This window comes from Nannobrachium achirus, assembly GCF_963921795.1.
Source record: "Nannobrachium achirus genome assembly, chromosome: 24".
In the NCBI taxonomy this organism is placed as follows: Eukaryota; Metazoa; Chordata; class Actinopteri; order Myctophiformes; family Myctophidae; genus Nannobrachium; species Nannobrachium achirus.
In genome coordinates, this window is record NC_137831.1 from 26,515,888 (window position 1) to 26,543,437 (window position 27,550).

General features: G+C 42.7%; 2 protein-coding genes across 2 annotated transcripts; both read left to right on the top strand.

Moving 5' to 3' along the window:
* Window positions 1-9,626: 9,626 nt before the first annotated feature.
* On the top strand, window positions 9,627-20,195 carry LOC308280182 (protein NLRC3-like; the record flags this gene model as incomplete). Its single annotated transcript, XM_080720445.1, has 8 exons — window positions 9,627-9,705; window positions 14,532-14,609; window positions 14,865-16,650; window positions 16,748-16,915; window positions 17,019-17,189; window positions 18,050-18,102; window positions 19,537-19,673; window positions 20,094-20,195. The coding sequence occupies 8 exons, from the start codon at window positions 9,627-9,629 to the stop codon at window positions 20,193-20,195; spliced, it is 2,574 nt and encodes an 857-aa protein (XP_080576571.1).
* Window positions 20,196-24,220: 4,025 nt separating this feature from the next.
* dph3 (diphthamide biosynthesis 3) lies at window positions 24,221-26,919 on the top strand. Its single transcript, XM_080720240.1, has 3 exons — window positions 24,221-24,422; window positions 26,203-26,277; window positions 26,707-26,919. Exons 1-3 carry the CDS (start codon window positions 24,315-24,317, stop codon window positions 26,779-26,781), a joined length of 258 nt encoding a protein of 85 aa, XP_080576366.1. The 5' UTR covers window positions 24,221-24,314; the 3' UTR covers window positions 26,782-26,919.
* Window positions 26,920-27,550: the final 631 nt, after the last annotated feature.

Below are 27,550 nucleotides of genomic sequence, written 5' to 3' on the forward strand. Positions count from 1 at the left end.
AAATATAACAATGACATTTCACTCTGTGTTCCCCTTTTTTCTCTTTTTTTTTCCTTTTTTTTCTTTTTTTTTTAGCCCCCCCACGGTCCATAGCTTATAAATCCAGTCTGCGCACAGGTTTGCTCACCCTGCCCGAGCGAGTAACAGTCTCAGTACCCTGAGTAACAGTCTCAGTCCCCTGTGTGGAAACAACAGGTGCCTCCGTGGCATGAGGCAGTTCAGTGTTCTCGTCCTCCTCGGGACTGACAAGGCCGCGGCCCTCACCAACAGGTGTGCGCACCTCTGGTGTGGCCATCAAGTGGCGCCTGTTCCTTCTGTAGCGAACACCTTCGCCCGTCTCCACTACATAGGACCTCGGAGTAGAGCAAGTGCTGTGAACAACCGCGGGCATTGCCCACTGTTTCTGTCCATCCAATTTTGTGAGCACAGTGTCCCCTGGGCTCAGTGGGGGTAAAACCCTCACCCCGTTCCTGCGGTTGTAGTAATAGGCCTGCTTCCGCTTGGCCTCCGCATCTGTCTGTTTGACGACATCCTCGCTAGGCCAGTTCGGTTTCAGGTTGTCCTGCAGTGTGGGCAAGGTGGTCCTGAGCTTCCTGCCCATCAGGAGTTCCGCCGGACTCACTCCGGTAGAAGTGCACGGTGTCGCTCTGTATGTCATCAGAGCCAGGAGGGGATCCTCCTGCTTCAGTATCCCCTTAGCTATCTGGACAGCCCTCTCTGCATGGCCATTACTCTGGGGAAAATGAGGGCTAGATGTCACGTGGACAAAATCATAATCCTCACTAAACTGTCTCATCTCAGCCGAGACTAGGTTGGCAGCATTATCCGAAAAAATGAATTCTGGCACCCCGAGCCTGGCAAACGTAACCTTCAGCTTAGCCACAACCTGACTGCTAGTAGTAGTTGGCATATGTAGAATCTCCAAATATCTGGAGTAGTAATCGGACACTACCAGGTAGTTTTGCTTTTTAAACTCACATAGGTCTATGGCTATTTTCTCCCATGGCCTGGATGGGAGTTCACTTGGCATTAGGGGCTCTTTTCTCTGTGAGCTTTTGTTTTCTCTACAGAACTCACACTGCTGTACTTTTGTCACTATGTCCCCTGACATTTTAGGCCACCAAACTGATTGGTAAGCTCTGTCTCTGCACTTAACTAGACCTTGATGCCCATCGTGAATTTTGTCTAAGATGAGCTCTCTCATCTCTGTGGGAATAACAATGCGACATCCCCTAATAACTAAGCCATCTAGTTCTGACAATTCTCCCCGCACCTGGTAAAACTGTCTGACTGACTCTGGCACTTTGTCTATGTATTCAGGCCACCCGTTTCTAATGAAGCCTAACACTATTTGAAGCTGCTGATCATTTTCTGTGTGCTGCTTAATCTCCCTCATTCTCTGTGGGGTAGCTGGCATTTGACTCACCACAGCATTAATGTGTGCTGCTACATCATCATGGGAAGCCCCGTCACCATAGCACTGCTCTGGGCCTCTGGAAAGAGCATCAGCCACAGTTAGTGTTTTGCCTGGTGCATACTCAGCCATGGCATTGAAACGCATAAGTCTCATCAGTAACCTCTGGCACCTCAGGGGCACATTGTCCAAGTCTTTACTGTTCATGAGAGGTACCAGGGGTTTGTGATCAGTGATCAATTTAAAGCTGTCTAGCCCAAACAGATATTTGTCAAACCGTTCACAGGCCCACACGCTGGCTAAACACTCCTTTTCAATTTGAGCGTACCTTTTCTCTGCGTCGGTCAGGCGCCTGGAACAGTAGGCCACGGGCTTCCAGTCCTCCCCGTGTTGCTGGAGCAGGACGCCTCCCAACCCGTAGCTGCTGGCGTCCGCTGACACGATGGTAGGCTTGGCGACATCGTAGAAGGTGAGTACAGGGGCGGTTGAGAGCGCAGTTTTCATTTTGTTGAACGCCGTGAGCTGTGCGGGGCCCCACTGCCACTCAGACTTTGCCTTCAATAGTTCATACAGCGGCTGGCCCACGGTGGACAGTTCCGGCACAAACTTTGCAAGATAATTGACCATTCCTAAATATCTTTTTAGTTCGGTCACATTTTGGGGTTGGGGAAAGTTCTCTATGCAAGTCACTTTGTTTGGGTCAGGCCTGACGCCTGTCTCATCGATGATGTGGCCCAGGAAGCGGATCTGTCGCTGCTTGAACTTGCACTTTTCTTTGTTTAGTTTTAGGCCTGCAGCCTCGATGACCTTCAACGCCTCGGCCAGGCGCTGGTCATGTATTTCCTCAGTTTCCCCATGAATCAAGACATCATCCATGTAAACCTCCGTCCCCTCCAGTCCCGACAGAGTCTCTGACATTTTCCTTTGGAAAATTTCGGGCGCACTTGATATTCCAAATGGAAGGCGGCGAAAGGCGTACCTCCCAAATGGAGTGATGAATGTTGTGAGCCTCATGCTGTCCTCGTGCAGAGGAATCTGGTAGAACCCGCTTGCGGCGTCCAGTGACGTGAACACCTTGGACCCGGCGAGTCTTGGCATTATTTCTTCCACGGTGGGCAGTACATACTTTTCCCGTTTCACTGCCCGGTTCAGCTTCCTGAGGTCTGCACAGCAGCGGACCTCCCTTTTGTTGGGTTTAAGCACCGGCACCATTGCGGCGCACCATTCTGTCGGCTGTGTAACCTTTTCAATTATGTCCTCATCCTCCATGCGCTGCAGTTCTCTTTTAACCAGTGGAACCAGTGGCAGGGGTATCCGCCTGGCTGCATGCACTGCATACGGCTGGGCATCCTCTTCTAGGGTTATTCTCACCGGCTCTGTTTTCAGCAAACCGCTTGATCCGAAGATGCTGTTGACCTCATCCACTCGCCTCACTAGACCCATCCCTACAGCCTCAGGGCGGCCTAACAGGCAGGTGCATGTCCCCCTTATCACATACACAGGAAAGGAATATTTCCTCCCCTTGTAGCTGGTGGTGGCCTCAAAACGACCTATGCAGCTGAGGTCACCCCCTGGACTTATGAAGCGGGTGTCAGGAGGTCCCAGTTTTATTCTGGGTTTCATCAAGTTGAATGTCCCTTGATCAATAACGGTAGCGTCAGCCCCCGTGTCAATTTTGAATGTTACTGGCATGTTGCTTATATTCAGTCTAACAGTCCAGTCATCCTGCTTAGATTCAGTGCCCACTTCTCCTAGGAAGTATGGCTGTTCCTCTTCGACCTCCCTCACTCCCTTTGAAAGACATGCCCGTTCCCAATGTCCTTTTTTGTGACACTTGTTGCACTTACTTTTTAATGCAGGGCAGTGCCTCTCGTCGGAGTGCTGGGATTTTCCGCATCTCCCGCATTCCTCCTTTTTGTAGGCTGTACGGCCGCTGTTTTCACGTCGCTGCCATCCGGTTCTCTGTTGTTGTTGATGTTCCTCTCGTCGTCCCACAGCGTCGACGTTCGCCAGCGGTGTGTCTGTGTCCGGCCCGTTGGCCTGGAGATTAACCTGCCTCGTTACCTCCTCCGCCTGGCGTGTCTCCGCGATCACTTTCGCCAGCGTCAGGTCGGTACCACCCAAGAGTTGGAACCGCCGAGAGAGCTCCTTGTCCCGTATGCCCACCACAAGGCGATCTCGGATGTGCTCGTCTCGTTTATTCTCAAAATCACAGTGTTCAGCCAACTCGTACAGTGTCCTGACATACATCTCGGCCGTTTCCCCCTGTTGCTGGTTACGTTGGTAAAAACATGCCCTGTCGTGTATAAGGTTGCGTTGGGGAACAAAGTAGTCATCGAACTTTTTCATCACCACGTCATATTTGTTTTTATCCTCCTCTTCAGCGAACGTAAAGGAACTGAATATCTTTTCAGCCTCGCTTCCCATCGCATAGATGAGGGAACTCACTTGAACGTCTCCGTCGTCCTTGTTCAACTTTGTAGCCAACCTGAAGCGAGAAAATCTTTGTTTCCACTCCGGCCATTCCGCTGGGCAGTCAAACTTGAATTCGCTCGGTGGATTAAACTTCGGCATTTTCCTCCGCTTTTCCTCCGCACCGACACACGAGCCAGTCTATTCTGACACCATGTAATGTCTGTAACAGGACATAAATATCATGTATAATGAGGCGACTCTGCGAGTTCTTCTCGTGCATCAGTAGTAGGTTTATTAACAACGTTAGATTCCCTCCAACACATAACATAACATCCGGGCTTCCGGCTACGTCACACAACTGCCGGTTCTCTCTTAAAGTGACAAGACCCTTGTAACTGTAACTATCTGCTGAAATGTATATAGGGTTGAAGTGATTTGAACTTATAATCAAAATTTACAAAGTACCTAAGACTAAAATGAGCCAGTCTTTTGAACGGCTCTTTGTAAGGAACGGATCTTAAATCCAGTTCACTTCATAGAGCCATAAATCCCATCTCCAGCTTTCTGTTTCACCGTAAACCTGCTGCCTTCATTGCAATGACGCGACTTCAAAACAAACAGGGGAGACACATCCGACGAACGAGCATGACTGACAACGCACACGCCTGGCCATGCGCGCTCCCTTTTCGTGCACATCTTTGTTTTGACAGGAAGCATTTTAAAGTTAATTTTCTTACTTTACAGGGCACTTTTTGGAGCGGTTTCAAAGCAGTATGGTACTACAGGCTTTGATAAACGGCTGGAGCTGTGGTTTTTTTTTATGGAAGGATTTTTGATATTGTTTTTTTGCCGCAGAAACGGGTCACTGATTGATTCCCATTATATATTTTTCGCCGATTCTGGATTTACCATTAAAGAAGGTTTTAAAAACAAAAATTCTCCTTGGGTCATAAACATCACAGGGTAAGTAAACAACAGAATAAAGTTTATTCCTTTGGGTGAACTAATCCTTTAAAGCTTATGCAAAAAATGCTAATGTTAATAACGCTAATGCTAACACCAACCGCTACACAAGGTTGCACAGACTTAGCGAGCTGCAGGCACACTTAAAATTTCTTAGAAATCTATAAATGCGAGAAGTCTCTGTCTGTGTGTCTGTCTGTAATCCGCGTATCTCGAGAACCGTTCGTCCCACCGGCTTCAGATTCGGCACGCGCGTTCCCCGCCGCGGCACGGAGTGCAGTGCCGGGTCTCGACCCGACCCGACGCGCGGTTTTCCCGAACCGGCGCGAAACGTTCGGAATCTCCTTATGCGGGGTTGATTGTTGACATCAGGCTGTTCCGGAGGAAATCGGCGAAAGCTCTGACTCATTGTGACATCACTTCATAAAAGGCTCTGACATCACGTACGCCACATGAGTCAACAAAAAATCTCTGTGAGTGTGTGTATATGTACCTCGAGAACCGTTCGTCCCACAGGCACACGCGTTCTCCATATGGGCATAAAATGAATGCCCCCATATATGGGCATAAAATGGATTGCAGACAGACAGATACAGATATCTCCATATATGGACATAAATGGACAGAGGCAAACAGATGGTCAAAGATCTCCATATATGGGCATAAAATGGACGCAGACAGACAGATACAGATATCTCCATATATGGACATAAATGGACACAGGCAAACAGATGTTCAAAACGGGTCCTATGACAACAGGTATAATGAGGTTTGCATTAAAGGGGGAACCGGCACTGTGTCTGCAACACAGTTGGAGGCACAGACAGATACGGCGCGAAACGTTCGGAATCTCCTTATGCGGGGTTGATTGTTGACATCAGGCTGTTCCGGAGGAAATCGGCGAAAGCTCTGACTCATTGTGACATCACTTCATAAAAGGCTCTGACATCACGTACGCCACATGAGTCAACAAAAAATCTCTGTGAGTGTGTGTATATGTACCTCGAGAACCGTTCGTCCCACAGGCACACGCGTTCTCCATATATGGGCATAAAATGAATGCCCCCATATATGGGCATAAAATGGATTGCAGACAGACAGATACAGATATCTCCATATATGGACATAAATGGACAGAGGCAAACAGATGGTCAAAGATCTCCATATATGGGCATAAAATGGACGCAGACAGACAGATACAGATATCTCCATATATGGACATAAATGGACACAGGCAAACAGATGTTCAAAACGGGTCCTATGACAACAGGTATAATGAGGTTTGCATTAAAGGGGGAACCGGCACTGTGTCTGCAACACAGTTGGAGGCACAGACAGATACTCCATATATGGGCATAAAATGGACGCAGATAGACAGATATCTCCATATATGGGCATAAAATGGACCCAGAACTATAACTGCAGTGATCTCCATATATGGACATAAAATGGACGCCGACAGACAGACAGACAGACAGACAGATACAGATATCTCCATATATGGGCATAAATGGACACAGGCAGACAGATGGTCAAAACGGGTCCTATGAAAACAGGTATAATGGGGTTTGCATTAAAGGGCGGGGCATTCATTCCCTATTTACATTGTTCCGAGTTGGCCAGGTCGCCGACTAGACGCTGGGCCGCCCGATACAGATATCTCCATATATGGACATAAATGGACACAGGCAAACAGATGTTCAAAACGGGTCCTATGACAACAGGTATAATGAGGTTTGCATTAAAGGGGGAACCGGCACTGTGTCTGCAACACAGTTGGAGGCACAGACAGATACTCCATATATGGGCATAAAATGGACGCAGATAGACAGATATCTCCATATATGGGCATAAAATGGACCCAGAACTATAACTGCAGTGATCTCCATATATGGACATAAAATGGACGCCGACAGACAGACAGACAGACAGATACAGATATCTCCATATATGGGCATAAATGGACACAGGCAGACAGATGGTCAAAACGGGTCCTATGAAAACAGGTATAATGGGGTTTGCATTAAAGGGCGGGGCATTCATTCCCTATTTACATTGTTCCGAGTTGGCCAGGTCGCCGGCCCAGCTTCTAGTAATAATAATGATCCCACAAATTTGGTGCGGTAATAACTGCCGCACAATTTACGCCACCGCCGCAATATATACATCAAAACGTGCGGCTCGGCCGGGAATGGTGTGCTATTACTTTTCTAAGAGAAAAGTTGTATTGTTTAATTGATATTAATTTATTAGTGAATTAATTTTACCCATTGACTTATAATGGGAATCGCAAAAACTCACATTCAATTTTTTTTTCTCGCAAACCATAGGGGCTACAGTTTCAAAACTTGGAGAGGAGATTTATAATGATATCAAGGATTAAATAAAAAATAATTTCGTCAGTTGGCCTCATGGTGGCGCTATAACAGTCCACTTTACCTTTCGTCCTGTAACTCTTGAACCGTGGGTCGGAAAATTAAAATTCCTTTTCCCTGGATTCCTTGGGTCATGACGCATCTCCTCATATAGGCCACGCCCATTTGCGTCAGGATAGATTTTCCGATACACACAATCTATGGACTCATGCGATAAACATATTTAAACGATATTTTGATAGTCCATACCGTTCTTCCGTAACAAGGTTCCAAAGTTAGCGGGAGGAGCCCGTTTTGTAAGAAGTAGCCATAAATCACAAACGAAACATCCAGTCAACACCAAATTTTAACCACAAGTGGGGGGCGCTATACTGAACATATACCCAAAAGCATTTCCACTTCGACCCATAGGGGGCACCACAAACGCGCAAAACGTAACCGCTAATGCTAACAAATGCTAATGCTAACACATGCTAATGCTAACAAATATGCTAATGTTAACACATACAAGGTTGCACACACTTAGCGAGCTGCAGGCACACTTAAAATTTCTTAGAAATTTTCTTTTCTAGTTTGCAGTCTATTGAGTAGTTTGGAGGGTAGGCCAGAGAGAAGGGAATTACAGTAATCAATGCGGGATGTGACGAGTGCATGGATTAGGACTTCAGTGCTGGATTGAGACAGGAAGGGGGATAATCAAAAATGGGTATATCTTCATATATGGGCATAAAAGGGATTCTGGGGAATACCCATATATGGACTTTTACATAGGTGATGTCACCTGTGATATCACCTGTGATGTCACAGTGACAAGGGAACCAACCCACAGACTGTAAAAATGTGTACTGACTGACTGACATGGAGACAAGCTGCGACATTTCTCATGGTAAACTGCGACCTCGCAAAACCTTGTCACTGGTAGGCGGGTTTCGGAACTGTCCACAGCCCTCCTCTGAGACACAGTCACGCAGAGTGAATAGGCAAACATATTAGGACCATTATATGAAGATAAGTTGAAAATGGGTGAAGTGGTTCTTTAAGTATATACAGTATAAAACGACTTGTACCACTCGATGTGTAAAAAATAAGCTGTAGCTGCTTATGCACACATTCATAAATATGACAACGGCGATGATGGGTTGTTGACGCAATGCAACGCTCCTGCTGTAATTTTCCAAAACATTACAAAGATTTTCCAGAAATGTTCAACAGATTCAGTAATAGTGAAAATAGTAGATCTACAAGCTCACAACGCCTCACATTGTGAGTTGTTGTGAACTTGTAGATCTGCTATTTTCACTATAATTGAAATAGGGCTTATGCAGTTAATGAATGTATGCCTACTTCATAGAAATGTAGTGGAGTCAAAAATGCAATATTTGTCTTTGAAATGTAGTGGTGTAAAAGTATCCCCCTAACTGTTTTATCTTTCACCATCTGTATCTTCTTTATTCAATATAGTCAGTGTGCACCATCTAGTGGACATATTGTAAAACAACAACACCTGATCACTGATGATAAAAGCCAATGGAGACAGTGAGTGACTGACTGTATAGCCTATGTTTTGATAACAAGGGGCTTTTCATTCTGTAAGATGTATTTATTTATTCATGACTAAGGGATCAGTGAAGTAGATGTAAATGTGAATCAATCATGGCAGGGTGAAGACATTTGACCAGGAGGGAGCTGTGTTGTCCTCAGTGGAGATCCTGAACACAATGGAGCAACTTCAACTTTCTGAAAAGTCACATGAGGACTGTCCAGGTAACAATGGCATTTGAAAATAAATAGACAGAAATAAAGAGAGAAACAAAGAAAAATTATGAATTAGGCTTTATTATGTTTAAATAATTTAAATTTCTAGTGACATAATTATCAGAATGTATCTACATGGATTACCCAGATTTCACATCAATGTGTTTATCCCTGGTTCAAAGTCTTTAAAGGAGTAGTTCCCCCCCAAACTGACTTTTTTTCTATTGATTAGTCACGCCATGGAGAGTAGAGTTCAATAATATTTTTTGGTTTTTGTCACATTCCTAAGACAAAAATTTGATTCGAGTAAATTTACCCCCATTGATTCCGGATGGGGACCCGTTTCGAAACGGGTCCCCATCCGGAACGAATGGGGGTACATTTATTGTTATCACATTTTTGTCTTAGGAATGCGGCAAAAAACTTAAAATATTATTGAACTCTACTCTCCATGGCGTGACCAATCAATAGAAAAAAAGTCATTTTGGGGGTGAACTACTCCTTTAAGGTGTATTTTGTCAGCTAATAAGTAAATAACCGTAATTATTGCATTTATTTTAATTCTCTGACATTGTGTAACATTGAATGGAATCATTTTTACATTCAGATAGTTCTATTTACACTGATATTTGTATTTAGCAGGTCCTTCAGTGGTACCTGCAGTTCCTCCAGTTCAAGTCAACGCCCAGAGTGGAGGCATAGTTATGTGTCCTACCATCTCTGGTCACATTGGTGGTTCTGTCAACATCAACATCCATGTCAGCTCTCCACACAGAGACAGAGGTACATAATATATTGGTTACACTGGTATTTACTTCCACCTATTACCCCTTCGGCCGTCAAGCATCTCGGTCCTGAGCCAACACCTCCATCTGTCCCCAAATGTGGCCCATTTGCTTGGCATCTGCCTCCAAGTCTCTGCGCCAGGTGTTCCGTGGCCGACCTCTCTTTCTTCTACTTTGATGAGTCTCTCCTCCTCTCCTTCATAGCGCTTGCAGGGTCTGGAACTTTCTCTGCTGTTGTTGGATCTCTTAGTAGCTCTCACCGATGCTACGTCGGCTCCTCTCCTGGCCCATATATCTCGAAGGGCCCTCCTGAACTTCTTTGTGATGCATACGGTACATGGTCTATTTGGTTCTCATTGGAGAAGTCTGATTATACCCATGAGACTTTGTGTACTTGCCGCGAGGGGCCGCCAAGAGCGAACTGTGACACGCACGCACGCACGCACACACACACACACACACACACACACACACACACACACACACACACACACACACACACACACACACACACACACACACACACACACACACACACACACACACACACACACACACACTCAGCACACGTATGTTATCCTAATTATTTATCTATCATCTAGTATACAGTTCTCAAAACGTTGGCACCTTGCTGCCTTTCTACTCCTATATACACAGAAAAACACCATTCAAACATTAATGTGTTCAGCTCATTGGCGTACGGTTAGGTTCCCAGGTGGGGGGTCCTATTTGGACCGGCCCAGCCCACAACGGCCTAGTTCAGTATGATTCGCGCGCCCGCAACGAAAAATGCGGTTCGGATCGGTTCGGATCAGCCAAAAATTCAGTTTGGTTTGGGTTTCTGTGTGCATTTCCAGGTCGGTTCTGGTGTGTAACAATGAGTTATACCACACAGCGCAGCATGTACATACGTGCACACTACACACATACACTAGTGATGCGCGGGTCAGGGTTTTTATGGATCGCTGGCCCCTGCACATTTTAATTTTCTGGCCCAGCTCAACCTGCCCCAACACAGCATCAATTTTCACAGCCCAGCCCAGCCGGCCATTAAATACATGTCAAATACGTCTTTGAATGTTGATTTTTGAAGGCAGACCATTTCAACTGTGCAAAAACAGAATGGAGGGGAAACTTTCAGCACTGATTTAGAGCACATACCGGTAGCTTAACAGTGCAGTGCAACAGAGCCATACACAATATCGTTCAAACATTTAAAAGCAATGAACCGTTAATTACATGACGGCATGACGAGTGACGTTAATTGTTTCTTTTGTGGGTCTGTACATGTAAGTACTGTGTTCTTTTGTTATATTTGTTTGGGGCTACCAGCCAACGCCCAGACATTAGATCATTATCCCTTACTCCTAGACATTGCATAATATATTACAGTATTCGCCTTGACTGAACTAGTAGTAGTAATGGTAACATAGTAATCGTAACATACGACCAGTGGCTCAAAAGGCCGAACATTATGCACTCGGAATACCAGTTTGCAAAATATAGATTGAATTTATTACAATCGGCACCCAAAGTGCATATTAGTGAAGATACAGATACAAAAATATATTCTTTTCTTTTAACAATAATAAAACCTGTAGCAAAAATAGACTTCTAGAATTCCATTACTACTATTAGTTCAGTTAAGGCGAATACTGTAATATATTATATAGTGTGTCTAGGAGTAGGGGAAAACGGCCAGGCCGTTTTCCTGGGCGTCGACTGTAGCCCAAACAAATTACAACAAAAGAACTTACTTACAGACTCACAAAATAACCAAAGCAAAACAGGGGAAACAAAACAGGGTCTAACAGAACTAAGCAAAACGTTGGCTTTCCGAAGGCCAATAACACAAGACTTAAATAACAAAACAAAAGGATCGAGTCAGTGGGGAAACAAGCAGCTAGGCTTCAAGTTCAAGGTGGCATTGTTTGCTCCAATGCTTTATAGAACAGCAGGGCGGGCCCTGCACTGCTGTCGGCAATCGCCCATCAAGTCACCAGCCAGTCAGCTGTAGTCACCCACATCACTCTCTCAATCATCACCAGTAGCCAGGTTTACTGCAGCACCACGGCCAACTGCATCAATACAAAGAAAGCAAGATGAGACACTAATAATATAACACATAATAATAACCATAACAATAATCACGGCCATCAGTCGTGACAATGCATGCTTATTTTAATTGATAACACTCCTGTATATGGCACACAGAGCAGCACTACTACTGTATCACAGAGAGATGAGGATCGAGTATAGCCTAGTCGCTGGTGCACCGCGCAAGACAAAATAAACAACTATAAAGAGAAAGAGACGGTCGAGACACCAAAGCAACAGCTCTATGCCTCTCAACATATTTTCTACAATCTATGCTCTCATCACCGCAGCACAACAACAGCCAACCAGCAGAAGGTATTTAACCAGCTCCTTACCTAATCTGCTGCGGACGTGCAAAGTTTAACAAACTTTCAAAGGGTGTACGTTGTTTAAGTCAAAGGAGCATTGTTTTCATATCATAATATGAACTTTAGTTTAGTCAAAAGCTTGTAATCCACACTGGTCCACACGTGAGTTCTGTTTACATTGAGCTGCATACAGGCTGCACCAAGTAGTCAATAACAACAAGCAGAAGCACTTCCTCTCAAAATGGTGGATTTCAAAATAAGATAGGCTACTCCCGTAATATGATTAGGCAACTGGTTTTATTTTTAAGTCTACTTACAGGAAGTAATGGACTTAATTAGAATTACATGACACGAACCAGTTTGGCTAAGCATAGGGAAGGACACTTGACATTGGCCCAGCTCAACCCGTCCTGCGGGCTGACCGCAGCCTCTACCAGCGTCCGCGTGGTCCTAGTGCCGGCCCCATTTGGAATCTAGCGTCGCGGTGGCCCAACTGGTGGTCCACAACTTTGACACTCTGACTTTTGACCTCTGACCTTTAGATCTCCCACCATTTTGAATGATATGAACATTACAAATCTATCTCCTCTTGGGATTTTCGCGTCACACGCACTGAACCTTTTTTTACTTTGGACCAATACCTACTCAGGCTATGGGGTGCGAAGTTTGTACGTGAAATAATTATTTTTTAATAATTCAATGAATATTGCAGTTTTATGCAAATTATTTTTCTGCCTCTAAATCATACATGCAAAGTCACATGTTCATGACATTTGGCAAAGATGTAGAGGGTTAGACCAAATATCACTGAAACCAATCTTATTCCAACTGGCCAAAGGGGGGTGCTATACGAAGCGTTTGAAAATTCTAACTTTAAATGGGCATAAGTCATGCCTCGTTTGGCTTGAAGACATGCAACTTGTTTAGACGCGTGCCTTGACTCAAGGGGAACACATCTGTGTCTTTGTCATGTAAGCTCCGCCCTTAGATTTCCCGCCATTTTGAGCAGTTTGTAAAACGCTTAAACCCGTTTTATCCTGGGATTTTCACACCACGTGCACAGAACTTTTTTTACATGAACTTTGGACCAATATCTAAAGATCTGTCTTATCAGATTTTTTTTAATTGAAACATTCTTTTTTAATAATTTAATGAATATTGCAGTTTTATGCAAATGATTCATTTGCCTCTAAAACATACATGCCAAGTCACATTTTCATGATGAAATACTGTAGATGGTTAGTCCAAATATCACTGAAACCAATCTTACCCCAATTGGCCAAAGGGGGGCGCTATATCATTTTGAGCAGTTTGTAAAACGCTCAAACCCGTTTTTATCCTGGAATTTTGTAGCAATTTGCATGAAACATTCTACACGCAATCTAAGGACCTTTATCTAACATGCCTATGAAGTGCACATTTTCTTTTATAATAATAATAATAATAATAAATATAGCTTCAAGCAGCGATAAAGTGGCCAAAAACGCCTCAAATCATGAATCATGAATCATAACACATTTTTAGAACAATGCCTCAAATCACGCATGCAACGTCCAATTGCGTCAGTAACGTCAAAGAGAGCACTGCCTGCGATCTTATCATTTTGTACTTTTATAGCCATTGTTTCTTGGCTTGAAGCGAGCCCACGATTGTTTCGAAGGAACAATATTTTCTAGTTCTCATTCATTTCTCACAGACAGACAACCAGACCAGTCCAACAGTTGCCACGATAGATAAAAATGCCGGAGATCAAATCGAGAGCTACGGTATATAAAGAAATTCCGGTAGCCTAAAATAATTCCCCAAAAATCCCTCATAATATGGGGTTGTGATATTAAAAAAATTGAGAACCCTTGTTCTTGGACCACGAGCCCCCCTGTTCAGCCTGGGACAGCATCAAAGCGACTCCCTGGGTATGGTTTGCATTAACCTCCTAATGGCCTGAGTACAGCAGCGGCTCTCCTGTGGCCTCTTCTGTCCGGAAGCCTTCCATCTTGATTCGCTGATTCCGAGTATGGCAAGATTATACTTCTTCATCTCGGTGGCAACTTGTGAGGTCTTTCCAGCTTCGAACGTGGTCCTTACATTCCATTTGCCAATGGCGGTGGTAGCCCTGGTTGAAAGGATCGGCCGAGTGGCTTCCAGATGATTCCGGCTTTCACTTTCGTAAATCCATCTGACGGACCATCTTCTCCCAGGGCTGGGATATCTTGGTTTACTCTTCTTTACGTATCTGTAACATGTATTATTTTACTGGGTGGGGTTGTTAAACCCGCACCCAAACCCCAACCTGAAGGACCAAATGTGTTATTTGCTTCTAAGATATGAATTTCATTCCCCCTAAATGACAATAGTCCTACAGCATGAATGTCATGCTCCTTCATAATCCCCACGTCATTATACTCTTCTCTTCATGCAGGATCTGAACTTCTATCTAAAGACTCAGTTAACAAGCCTGCTGAGGTTCCACCTGCTGATCTTCAAAGTAAAGCCAATGGTAAGAATATGAGCAGAGACCTTTCACTCATAACTGCCAACACTCTAGACAGCAGTAAGAAAGTCTTTATACACAGCTTTATCATCACAATATCACAACATGATGGCAACACATGACACATTTGAAAGAATCTGAGTTTGTATACATGAATACATGAACATGGTTCAAGTGGTTAAATTGAGAATCACCAACACTTGTCATTTTTGTTCCACAATTACCATAACATGCCCTTACTGATGTCCTTTGGTCCTTTAGAAACTCTTGCTGCTGTGTATCAACAACGACTCAAGTCTAATCTGAGGAAGAGGTTTCAGGTTCTGTTCGCAAAACAAGGCAAAAAAACACTTCTGAATGACATTTTCACAGAGATCTACATCACAGAGGCTGGGTGTGGCGAGGTAAATAAAGAACATGAGGTCAGACAGATTGAACCAGCGTCCATGCAACCAGCAATACCAGAAAAAATAATCAGCTACGAGGACATGTTTAAAACATTACCTGGAGAAGTTGACCCAATAAGAACCGTGATGACAAAGGGAGTGGCTGGAATTGGTAAATCAGTCTTTGCACAAAAGTGCGCTCTGGACTGGACAGAAGACAAAACCAACCAGAATATCCTCTTCATGTTTCCATTCACTTTCCGAGAGCTGAATAGGAAGAAGGATATGGTTTTCAGCTTGATGGAGCTTCTTCAACATTACTTTGGTGAAACTAAGGAAGCAGGAATCTGTAGCTCTGACGGGTCCGGAGTTATGTTCATCTTTGATGCATTAGATGAATCGCGGCTTCCTTTAGACTTCGAGAACAATGAGATCTTGACCGATGCCACAAAGCAAGTCTCCTTGGATGTGTTGATGACAAACCTCATCAAGGGAAACCTGCTGCCCTCAGCTCACATCTGGATAACCACTCGACCTGCAGCAGCCAATCAGATACCTTCTGATTATGTTGACAGGATGACAGAGATTAGAGGCTTCACTGATGATCAGAAAGAAGAGTATTTCATGAAGAGATTCAGTGATAAGAATGTGGCCAAAACAATCTTCTCAAAAATCAAGAAATCACCAAGCCTTCACATCTTGTGTCACATCCCAGTCTTCTGTTCCATCATTGCTTCAGTTCTGGAGAATGTCTTAAGAGAACAAGAACAGGATGAGAAAGGAGCAACACCTAAGTACCTGACTGAGATGCTCATCCACTACTTAATGGATCTGTCCAAACAGACTGATGTTAAATATACAGACAGTGCTCAAACCCATTCTCATAGGAATCCACAGAAAAGTAATGTAATTCTGTCTCTGGGAAAACTGGCTTTTGACCAGCTGGAGAATGGCAACCTGATCTTCAGCGAAGAAGACCTGAACAAGTATGGCATTGATATCAGAGATGCTGCTGTGTGCTCGGGAGTGTTCACACAGTTCTTGAAAGTGGAGCATGGGTTGTACGAGGACCAGGCGTACTGCTTTGTCCATCTGAGTGTTCAGGAGTTTCTGGCTGCTCTTTATGCTTTTGTGTCATTCATCAACAATGGTGACAACGTGCTAACCTCCAAGAAGCCAAAGCTATTTGAAGACAAGGAAGTTCACTTCTACCAGAGTGCTGTAGATAAGGCCTTAGAGAGTCCCAACGGACACCTGGACTTGTTCCTCCGTTTTCTGATGGGCCTCTCATTGGACACCAATCAGACTCTCTTAAGACGACTGCTTGATGTGAAGACTGGAAATATGTCTAAGGCAAATAAGAAGACAATTGAGTACATCAAGGAGAAGATCAGTGAGAATCCCTCTCAAGAGAGAAGCATCAATCTTTTCCACTGTCTGAATGAGCTGAATGACCATTCTCTAGTTGAGGAGATCCAAAAGTCCCTGAGTTCAGGTAATCTCTCTACAGACAAGCTCTCTCCTGGTCAGTGGTCAGCTCTGGTCTTCATCTTGCTGTCATCAGAACAGGAACTGGACGTGTTTGACCTGAAGAAATTCTCTGCTTCAGAGGAATGTCTTTTGAGGCTGTTGCCAGTGGTCAAAGCCTCCAACATAGCCCAGTAAGTGCACTGATAAGATTCAATATTATGTGATTTTATTTTAATATAAAATAAAATAAAATACAATACAATACTCATTGTTTTTTTTCTTCTTCAGCCTGAGTGGCTGTAACCTCACAGAGAGATGTTGTAATGATATAACATCAGTTCTCAGCTCCAGCTTTAGTTTGAGAGAAATTGACCTCAGTAACAATGGAATACAGGATAAAGGAGTGCATCTTCTCTCTGTTGGGCTGGCGAGCAATTGTAAAATAGAGACTCTCAGGTTAGTAAGTAGATGCACTGATAATAACTGATAAGATATAATATCATGTGATGTTATTTTACTAGAAATTTAAATGCAATAATCATCTTTTTCCCCCCTTCAGGCTGAGTGGTTGTAACCTCTCAAAGAGTTGCTGCATTGAGTTATCATCAGTTCTCAGCTCCAGCCTTAATTTGAGAGAAATTGATCTCAGTAACAACGATATACGGGATAAAGGAGTGGATCTGCTCTCTGCTGGACTGGCGAGTAAGCACTGTATACTGGAAACTCTCAGGTCAGTATTCTAGGACCTTTCCCAGAGGTGAACCTTTAGATCCTTGTTTAAATACACAAATTTACCCTGAAAACTGTTTCAACTCAGTATAGGAGGAGAAGTGCAAATCACCAGCATACTGATATACTGGGGTCAAGTAGAACAACAATTTGCACAGGTACAGGTTGAGGAAGTATTTTGCCACTATTCAAACAAAAAGAAAAGATTTAAAGTGGTTAAAACATGTACTGTAGCTTGGGGAAAAGCATTAACAGACGATCACAAAAGTGATGCTAGTGCCCCCCAGAGGCAGTGGGGCTCATCACACCACTTGCAATGCTTACACACGCACGCACGCACGTACGCACGCACGCACGCACGCACGCACACACACACACACACACACACACACACACACACACACACACACACACACACACACACACACACACACACACACACACACACACACACATATTCAATGTTTTCGGTTTATGTGTTGTGTGTACTGTACGTAGGTTGTCAGGCTGTCAGATCTCAGAGAAAGGCTGTTCTTCTCTGGCCTCAGCTCTGATCGCCAACCCCTCCCATTTGAAAGTGTTGGACATTAGCAACAATCATCTAAGAGACCCAGAAGTCGAGCTGCTGTTTGCGAGACAGGAGGATCCACACTGCAGCCTGGAAATTCTCTGGTAAGGAGACCCTTGATGTCACTCAGTATCACTTTGCTCTAGTAGAAGGTTTACAGTACGTTAACACTGATGTTGTATAGTAGGCCTATTGTTTAATGTTTAATCATGCAACTTGTTATCATTATAATTTATTGTTACTATTTTCAAAGAGAAAATACAGGCTTGACTTTGTCTCTCCCTCACCCCCAGTGTTGGCCATGACGGAGTGTGTTGGATGAAACAAGGTTTGAAGTGTCCGCTAAGTAAGTGTGTTTACTTTTTATTAATAAAATCAAAACAGCACACATCCAGCTATTATATCAAGTCAGAGGTTTCAGTTAATAGTAGGTTAGGATAGTGTTGTAGGACGTAAGATAGGATATAGCTATTACCAGCTTTAAAAGCTGGAGCAGTACCTTGCAATACATTGTGGCCAATGTGCAATATAAATCCCGACCACCAAACGGGCACTGTTGCAGCCAAATTGTGGTAAACAAGGAGCAAGCAGTGCGATTCCGACACAGACTGTATTAAAACACTTCTTTATTGAAGAATATAGACATACAGATTGAACAGATTCTTGGAACCTAGCTACCAGTTGGGGCATCAGGGTTAAGCATATTTTGCATTTGTGCATGTTCAGAGCCTTAAGGGCTACGATGGTGACAGACCTGGGCTGCATTCCAGCTCTACCCTAAGGCCCCATATACACGAAGACTGAGTCATTTCCAAAACGTTTCCAAAACGTTCACTGTACAGACAGAATCGTCTCAAGAAATGCAAGTTTCTACATGAATCCACTAAGAACGCAACAAAACCACTGAAAATGTTGTAGTACATAATTATGCCCGGCCTGTGAGTGGCATTGTAAAACTGCCACAAAGCACCAAAAAGAGAGAAGAAGAGAGCGATGTTGTTATTTTTTGCCGGAGGAGGGAGGAGGACAATTTGCTGTAAAAGCCCCAACGCACTCAGTAGCACAAACACATCATGTTGTTTGATATTATTGTTGGGAGGGGAGGGGGGCTCGGCGCATTCGGGTTAGGGAGAGGTTGTGCTGCAACATCATAGTTTCAGGTATTATACGTATTCGGCTGTACACACAGAGACGCGACGGCGCTGTCTTCAGATCGATTCACTCTGGGAGCCGGTGGCAGAAAGGTCTAAATGATAAATAACCAGCACGGAATGACCCAAATTAGTTTTCGTCTGGACACTTGTAGATTGAAAATGTCAACATCGATAAAATACATTCTACACCCAGACGTCTTAATCTAGGGGTACCTCAATATTGTAATTATTTACAATATTCTGCCTTTATTTATAGTTTGATGGAGTGGAGATAGACAGTAAACAGGGGAGAGAAAAGCAGTAAAGATTGCCGGGAACGGGACTCGAACCCAGCCCAGGTCCCATTTTTACAGAGTTAAATTAAATCTGAGGATTCTACTGTATATCCAATACGGAGAAAGATGACCATTTAAAGAAGGTTTTCAGGATTAAAAAATAAAATGTAAATAGCAGATCACAATGCATCGCTATAGTATGTTATTTTTGAATAGCTTAAGTATAAAAAAGGCCCATAAGTGGTTAATGAATGTGACTTTAATATATTTAATATTAATAATAATATTTCTGTCATTATTAATTAAATTGTATTTTTATGTAAATTGGTGTATTGTATGTTCTCTCATCAGATGTCTGTGAACTCACATTGGATCCAAACACAGCATACACATACCTCTCTCTGTCTGAGAACAACAAGACGGTGACATGCATGAAAGAGGATCAGAGGTATCCTGATCACCCAGACAGATTTCAAACAGATAACCAGGTGATGTCTAGAGAGAGTATGATTGGACGATATTACTGGGAGGTTGAGTGGAGGGGAAAGGTTGAGATAGCTGTGACATACAGAGGAATCAGCAAAGGATGGGGTTTGAGCAGTGCTTTTGGATGGAATGACAAGTCATGGAGTCTGGAATGTGATGATGTTAATAACAAGTACACTACAAATTACCGTAAAGGAACTGTCTTCCCTGATAGCACCTCTGTCACCCCCTATAGAGTAGGAGTGCGTGACAGTAATAACAGAGTAGGAGTGTATGTGGACGGTCCTGCTGGCACTCTGTCCTTCTACAGAGTGTCCTCTGGCACACTGACACACCTGTACACCTATGAGACCACATTCACCCAATCCCTCTGTGCTGGGTTTACGCTTTGTGGGATTGGATCCTCAGTGTCTCTGTGTCAGAGAGAGGAGGAGGAAGTGGAGGAGGAGGGGGATGAGGAGGCGGAGGATGATGAAGGTTATATTATGGTAGAGGAGGAGGACGAGAGTTATATTATGTTATAACTAAGGTATTACAGAGTTCTGGGTTCAGTATGACTCTTCAGTGTGTGTTCGTCAGAGAGAGGAGGTACTGTAGCATCCTGTGTCCTGGAGGAAGAGTGTTTTTTGCAGGTCTTTCATTCCGAGTGATCAAAAAAGCCAACTGGGTTAAGGACCGTTGGTCCGACCAGGTTAACATTCACCAGCATCGGCAGGTTAGCATTTCACCAGTTAGCATTCACCAGCGTTAGTTTTACTGAGGTTAGGGTTAGGGTTAGGTGTATCTCCGTCCCCCCGACTTTTGCCACCAATTTTTTATGCACTAGGACTGAAAGACCTGCTAAAAACATTCTCCCCTGGAGGAACACTCACACTCCTACACACACACACACACACACACACACACACACACACACACACACACACACACACACACACACACACACACACATGTTTGTCTTACAACAATATAAATTAGTTGAGGGAGAAACACAGCTGTACAGTAAAATCCTGTACAGTAAGACCCATTTGGTTCCATTTGTACCCTCTGGCAGTTAATCATAGGTTGGAATCCATTTGGCCTGGTATCAATACCATTTTGGGGTTTCTGATCCGCTCGGCACAGGTTATTATTATTATTTGTTCACTTACAGTAAGTAAAAGTAGCAATACCACAATGTAGAAATACTTAAAAGCAAATGGTCTGTGTCTTATGTCCTTGAGTATTGGCATCAAAATACACTCATAGTACTAATTATGCAGAATTTCCCATTCCACAAATTGTTTCAAAATATGTGAAATAGCGGATCTACAAGCTCACATCCAAACACATAAAGTGGTGCCTAATTGGTTAAAGTTAATGTTTTGTATCATTAATAATCTAGATCTGCAATGTAACTAAATCTGTCAAATAATTTCTGTGGAGTAAAAACTACATTGTGTGACCCAGATATGTAGTGGAGCATTGAAGCATGGAAATACTCAAGAAAAGTCAAAGTAATTCAAAATTGCATAAAGGAACATTACCTAAGTACTTAAAGGAGCTATAGTCAACTTTTTCTTGAAAAATGGATGCTAAAATAAAAATAATATTTCAAAATATTTTATAAAAAAATAATCTTCATATATGTGTTTCTATTTAAAAATGACCACAAAAAGCGTAAAATAATGATAAAATAATCATTTTGGCCATTGTCAGACCGACACTTTGTTTACATCCTAGTCTAACACTATCAAAGAATAGACTAGAATGTAAACAAAGTGTCGGTTCGACAATGGCCAAAATGATGATTTTATCATTATTTTACGCTTTTTGTGGTCATTTTGAATTGAAACACATATATGAAGCTTATTTTTTTATTAAATATTTTCGAAACATTATTTTTATTTTAGCATAAATTTTTCAAGAAGAAGTTGACTATAGCTCCTTTAATAACTCTCTACCACTGCCCATGTGTTGACTCTGACATAAATATCAACCAATAAGCACACACTGACACACGCACACACAGAACACAGAACCAAACTACATGATTTTGCTATTTGTTTCATAATGTTCACATAAGAATCAAGCATGCGTAGAGTCAATAAGACATTAAGGATGTCATGTTGTTGCTTTTTAAACTCTGTCATATACTGTAAAATACATGATGCTCTGGTTCATGTGTATGTAGGAGTTTTGGTATTTTGAATTAAAGTGTCAAGGACAGTAGAAAATGCCATGATTGACTGATACTATCTTGATGTAATCACTCACTATATGCTCTTGTTTTGATTACTATTTCAAGTACAGTAGTTGGACATGGTCATGACTGCTAATGATGTACATAGTTATCAAGTATTATGACAATAAACATCAACTTGTTTAATTATTTTCTAAATTCATTCTCTTATTTTTGAATACTGTACATAACAAATAATTATTATCCTTTGTCTAGGATTCACCACACCACAACTGTGCAGTTTTTGCTAATATGTCTGTTGATTAAAAAAACTTAGAGCAGGGGTCTTCAGGGTTTTTCAGGCCAAGGGCCCCTTAGCTGAGATAGAGATGAAGCAACATGAAATCTATGAAAAAGTTTAATCTGTAATAAATGTTCAGTGCGTGGGGAACGTTCATATTTGTGATGAACGTTCCCCTCTGATTAGATATGTTATAGGGTTGAAGTGGTTAATGTAAAAGAAAAACTAAAAAAAGTTCCTATCACAAAAATAGGGGTCCCGGAACCCTTGTTGAAACCCTTGACTTAAAGGTTGCTTCATTTGTCCCTTTAGATTTGGGGACATGCCAGCTACTAAATGAAATATCACAGCATTATTTTAACCTACAATTATCAATTTGTATTGTCTAAGTTATATGTTTTGGTTAAAACAGGTTAAAGCACTTTTGTCTGATAAAGATCATTGCTATTGTGTATTTCTTTTTTCTTTCTAAAAAGAAAACTCAAAAAGAAAAAAAGAAACACCACTGAAGTTAAATCAGGACTTCTTCATGTTGCCGGGAACAAGCTCACCACAAGCTTTCTCTCTATGATGAAGTAGGGCATACAAGTATACATGTACGGTACATTAATGTAATGTATGATACCCGGTAAACATTGAATCTAGCGTCCAATCAATGTGCTCTCTAAATAACTTTCAGCACAATAGAAGTAGCCTACCAGGTTGTTGGTTCGCAAAGTGGGGTCTGGAGACCCCCAGTAGTCCTTGGGGGGTTCCAGGGTGTCCCCAGCATAATTGGTTAATATATCATTTTAACCACTGTAACCAGATTTTATGCTTTTGCTAAAAGCGTGTCACATTCTGATGCACTGTGAGCCTGTAGATCTGCTTTGAATTTAACGAAAAAATAACATTCTTGACACATATATTCACATCTGATGGTGCTTGGCACAAAATACTTTGAGATGGGGGTCCTGTGAGCTTGTGAGTCCTGTGAACAACTGGCCTAAGGAACACTATCCATAATCACAGCAATTTACCACCTTGAGAGGAGCTGCCACTGGTGAACAACACTGCTGTCAGGTGGAAACCTGTTCAATGTCCAATAAATGGAAAAAGAAACCCTGTGATCATCATCCCATGGATTTATTTTGGTTATTATTTAGCCACAAGCTCTTGTATTATACTTTTTATTGGTTAAATATTTATATGAAAAAGAACACAGACAGTCTCGTGGTTCTCAAACTTTTTCATGTCAAGGATCTCCAAAGGCTTCAGACCCCCATCTGATTGATGCCAATAAGCCACTATTACTGTATGTTAAATTATATTGCTGGGGGACCAAATTGGGTCCCCATCCGGAATCAATGGAGGCACATTTATAGGCCTAATAATTTTTTTCCCTCTGAGGAATGCAACAAATACAAAAAATATGATTGAACTCCAGTATCCATGGGGTGAGTAGCCTAATCAATAGGAAAAAAAAGAAAGAGAAAAAAAAATTACATTTTGGAGTAAACTACTCCTTTGACCACTCCATTACATTAGTCTTTTCCACCACCTAGCGGCTGATGTGCGCTAGTGCCACAGGGCTGCGTCAGGCGTCATACATGTGCGACAACCATCCATCACCAGTGTTGCCATGTCAGCTTATTATAAGCGACTTTTGGCTTTTATTCTGTAAGTTTCTAAATATTTGTTTGAGTTTTTTTGGACTAGTCATGTCAAGGACCCCCAAGTTCTTAAAATGTTTCAAAAGTGTTTTGAATCTTGCATATTTGTTTTGATGAAAATAGCCGATCTTACAAAGTACATGCTCTGCTATTTTGAAAATAGCAGATGTAGCCTAGAAGTTCAGTCACAACGCGTTGCATCGAGACGCTGCACGTTGAGAGCTTGACAGCTTGTAGATCGGCTATTTTCAAAAAAGCCGATCCTGTATAATATAAATGGGACAAAGGGCTCAAGTTTGACGCTTCTTTCGGGCTTATTGTTTTCATTAACCTCAGACCCGGTTGCTTATTTCTCTCGCAAAACCTGGCAACGCAGCGTGCTCCCTACGTCACAGGCAGGCGCCGCACGGCGTGTGAGTGTGTAGTTCTCTCAGCTGCTCTGACATGTGAACGTTCACAGCGGTGTTTTGGTCGCTGTTTGCACTCATTTGTGTGACATTTATTCAAGTGTGTCGTCGCAGACAGCACCATGTCGGTGTTTCACGACGAGGTGGAGATAGAGGACTTTGAGTTCGACGAGGACACGGAGACATACTACTACCCATGTCCCTGTGGAGACAGGTTCGCCATAACCAAGGTAATATAGATGGACATCTGTGACTGTGATCTGTCTGTCTGTCTGTCTGTCTGTCTGTCTGTCTGTCTGTCTGTCTGTCTGTCTGTCTGTCTGTCTATCTAGCTGTCTGTCTTTCTATCTGTATGTCTCCTTAGCTGCCTGTCTGTCTGTCTGTCTGTCTCTTTAGCTGTCTGTCTGTTTGTCTGTCTCTCTAGCTGTCTGTCTCTCTTTCTCTAATAAAAACAATGATATTAATATTAATAATAATATCAACAACAACACGAACAGTACTTGATTTTGTATGTAACACTCATAAATAAATGTATGTATAAAAGTAGACAGTTACTTTGTTGGCCACTGTGAAAGAAGCAATGTGTGAGAGACTATCCTGACTTAGCCTTGGATCGAGACTTTATTTTTTATATATTTTTTTACATTTGCATATCTATGATCCGAAAGTAAAAGTCAGACTAAGTGATGGCCAATGTATTGGTCAGTCACTGTAACTATTTCAGTATAAATTGTGCATCCAATGCAGTGATGATGCAACATAGTTGCATATTGGTCATAGTCTGACCATAGCTCTTTCAATGAAGTGATGCAACATTAACAGCTATAGTTGCCTTAGCCTAGGATTGGATTAATTGATTTGAAAACGTAATTAGTCAACGTATATTGTGTATCACTGGTAAACACTGGCAAAATCGTGATATTCCGTGGTCCCGTTGTTTAGAGCTCCCAGTTGTCCACTTATGGTTAGGGTTTGGTTTAGCCTTAGGGCTTGCATTAACCAGGTTAGCATTCACCAGCATTGGCAGGAACACCAGTAAGACTCCCTAATCGGGAGATAAGCAACCGTCACGTCGCATACACAAACTTTAGAAAGCAATCGAGAGGGAACATCGGCCTGATGGTGGCGCTAGAAGAGGGGCATGTGAGAAATGAGGGGCGTGACGTGACGTGACGTGACGTGACGGCCGGCAGCCAGCCAGCCAGCCAGCCAGCCAGCCAGCCCGCCCGCCCGCCCGCCCAGTGGCCACACGCCCGCCCGCCCGCCCAGTGGCCACACGTCACGGTGGGGTGGCATGCGTTCCATTCCCCAGCCAGGATTCATTTTGTCAGGCCTCTAACTCTGCACGACCGAGCTGGCACGACCGAGCTGGCCAATCAGCTCGGAAATTAATTAAATTCCAAGAATACTAGGCATGCCACAATGATTACATAATCGGCTAATTGCAATTACTTGGGATTATCGCATTATTACATGTGCACGATCAAGTCATAATCGTTTTCCGTGTTGAAACATTTTCAAACATTTTCCAGAAATGGCAGATCTACAAGCTTGCAACGCTTCTCTTCGTGACACGTTGAAAGCTGTAGATCAGCTATTTCTGCTATTCTGCAAAGGTAACCACTTTGACTATTTGAAAATTGCAGATCTCCCAACTCCCAATGTGTCAAAACGATTGGTTATTTCTGATAGATTATGATTGAATAATATAGAAAACCTTGAAATAAATGTGTATTTTACAAAAAATCTTCTCTTATGGGGGTCGCTGGCACAAAATATTTTCAGGTAGGGTTTCAGATGTTTGAGGTATATGAATGAATGAATGAATATTTTATTTACGTGTCTGGACAATTTCTTGTCCCATCCATCCCACATGGGATTATCAGACAACAAATACATCTTTAAACAAAGACAGACATTCCAGTGCAACCTCCGTCAACAGCTAAGTACATACAATACATGTACATTATGCCGGTCGATGCACTAATCGTGTGCGATTGGACTCAACAGGAGGACTTGGAGAACGGTGAAGAAGTGGCCACATGTCCCAGCTGTTCACTGATAGTTAAAGTGATCTATGACAAGGTGGGTGATCAACTATGTATGCAATAATAATTGTTCCGTTCTCATATACCTGTCTGTCGCATTATGACATTTTACGCCATGATTAATTGTCGCTCAAATAATTGCAATAAACAATTTAATTACGCTTCTGTCGAACATTACGAATGTTTGGCTCTTAGGGCTTTGTAAATAAAAGTTGCACAGGGCAGATATGACAAATAACGTACACAATAAAAACATGAATAGTTGTAATAACCGATCTGTAGATCTGCCATTTCCACCATTTTGGAAAATGTTTGAAAATATATGAACATTTTTCAACACAGTAACGATTATACATTATCAACAATTATTGCGATTATCTCAACATATTATTATCTAAATTGCGATAAGGTGATTATGTAATACATGTGACTGGCCTTCTCATTCATTTTAATATGTGTTTTCCAGGAGGAGTTTATGGCTGGAGAGTTGGTGGAAGCTCCGTCGTCGACAGAGACCAAGCTGGAGGTGGCTCAGGCGTGACCAAGCTGGACGTTGTGGACGATGCTCAGCTGTGCATGCGTCTGCGGCCTTCACCCGTGTCACCGGGCTGCATACCTTCACACGCGCTATGCATGACCAAAACCCGCAGGCCTTTTCTTTTACGGACGTGCAATGGAACCCCCCCCCCCCAAACTGGACTGGACTGAGCACTGGACTGGAGCCTCCTTATCCTTATTTATACATTATTTATCATAAGGAATGTTTGCTGTGAGCACACATGCACGCACGGCTTCTGTTCGCTGTTCACAATGAAACAAAATGGACTCTGTATTTGTATTTTTATTTTAGACAACAAGAACACAAAAGAGGACTGTGTCGACATATTTCACAGGTCCTGGATTTATTTTCCGCACACTACGGCTCGGTTTCAGATAAGGTTTCTCTGAGCACCTACTCAGGTGGTGTTATTGACATGAATTCTGGAAACCCATCATTTTAAAAAGAAAATAGCCCATCTACAAGCTTCTACTGTCTCGTAATGCGATGTATTGTGAGCTTTTAGATTGCTTATTTTCCCTTTTTTTCCCCCATCTGTTTTTCTTTTTTAACGATGCACCTGCCCCGCTCTAGTTATAATGGAAACGTAAGCAAAACAGTAGGCTATTGACAGTTGTAGAATTATGTACTAAATCTAAGCTCTTGTGGGGGGTCACCTGGCACAAAAAACCTTTCTATGGGTTTTCCGTGGCCCAATCAATTTAGGGATCCTCGACACACAATGTTTGAGAACCACTGCTCCGGGACAGCC

What these genes read in the sequence shown, in the direction of transcription:
- dph3 (XM_080720240.1), top strand. Translation starts at nt 24,315, where the DNA reads ATGTCGGTGTTTCACGACGAGGTGGAGATAGAGGACTTTGAGTTCGAC. An exon ending in ACAGGTTCGCCATAACCAAG is followed by an intron (nt 24,423 to 26,202) that starts GTAATATAGATG and finishes TGGACTCAACAG; the next exon opens with GAGGACTTGGAGAACGGTGA. An exon ending in TTAAAGTGATCTATGACAAG is followed by an intron (nt 26,278 to 26,706) that starts GTGGGTGATCAA and finishes TGTGTTTTCCAG; the next exon opens with GAGGAGTTTATGGCTGGAGA.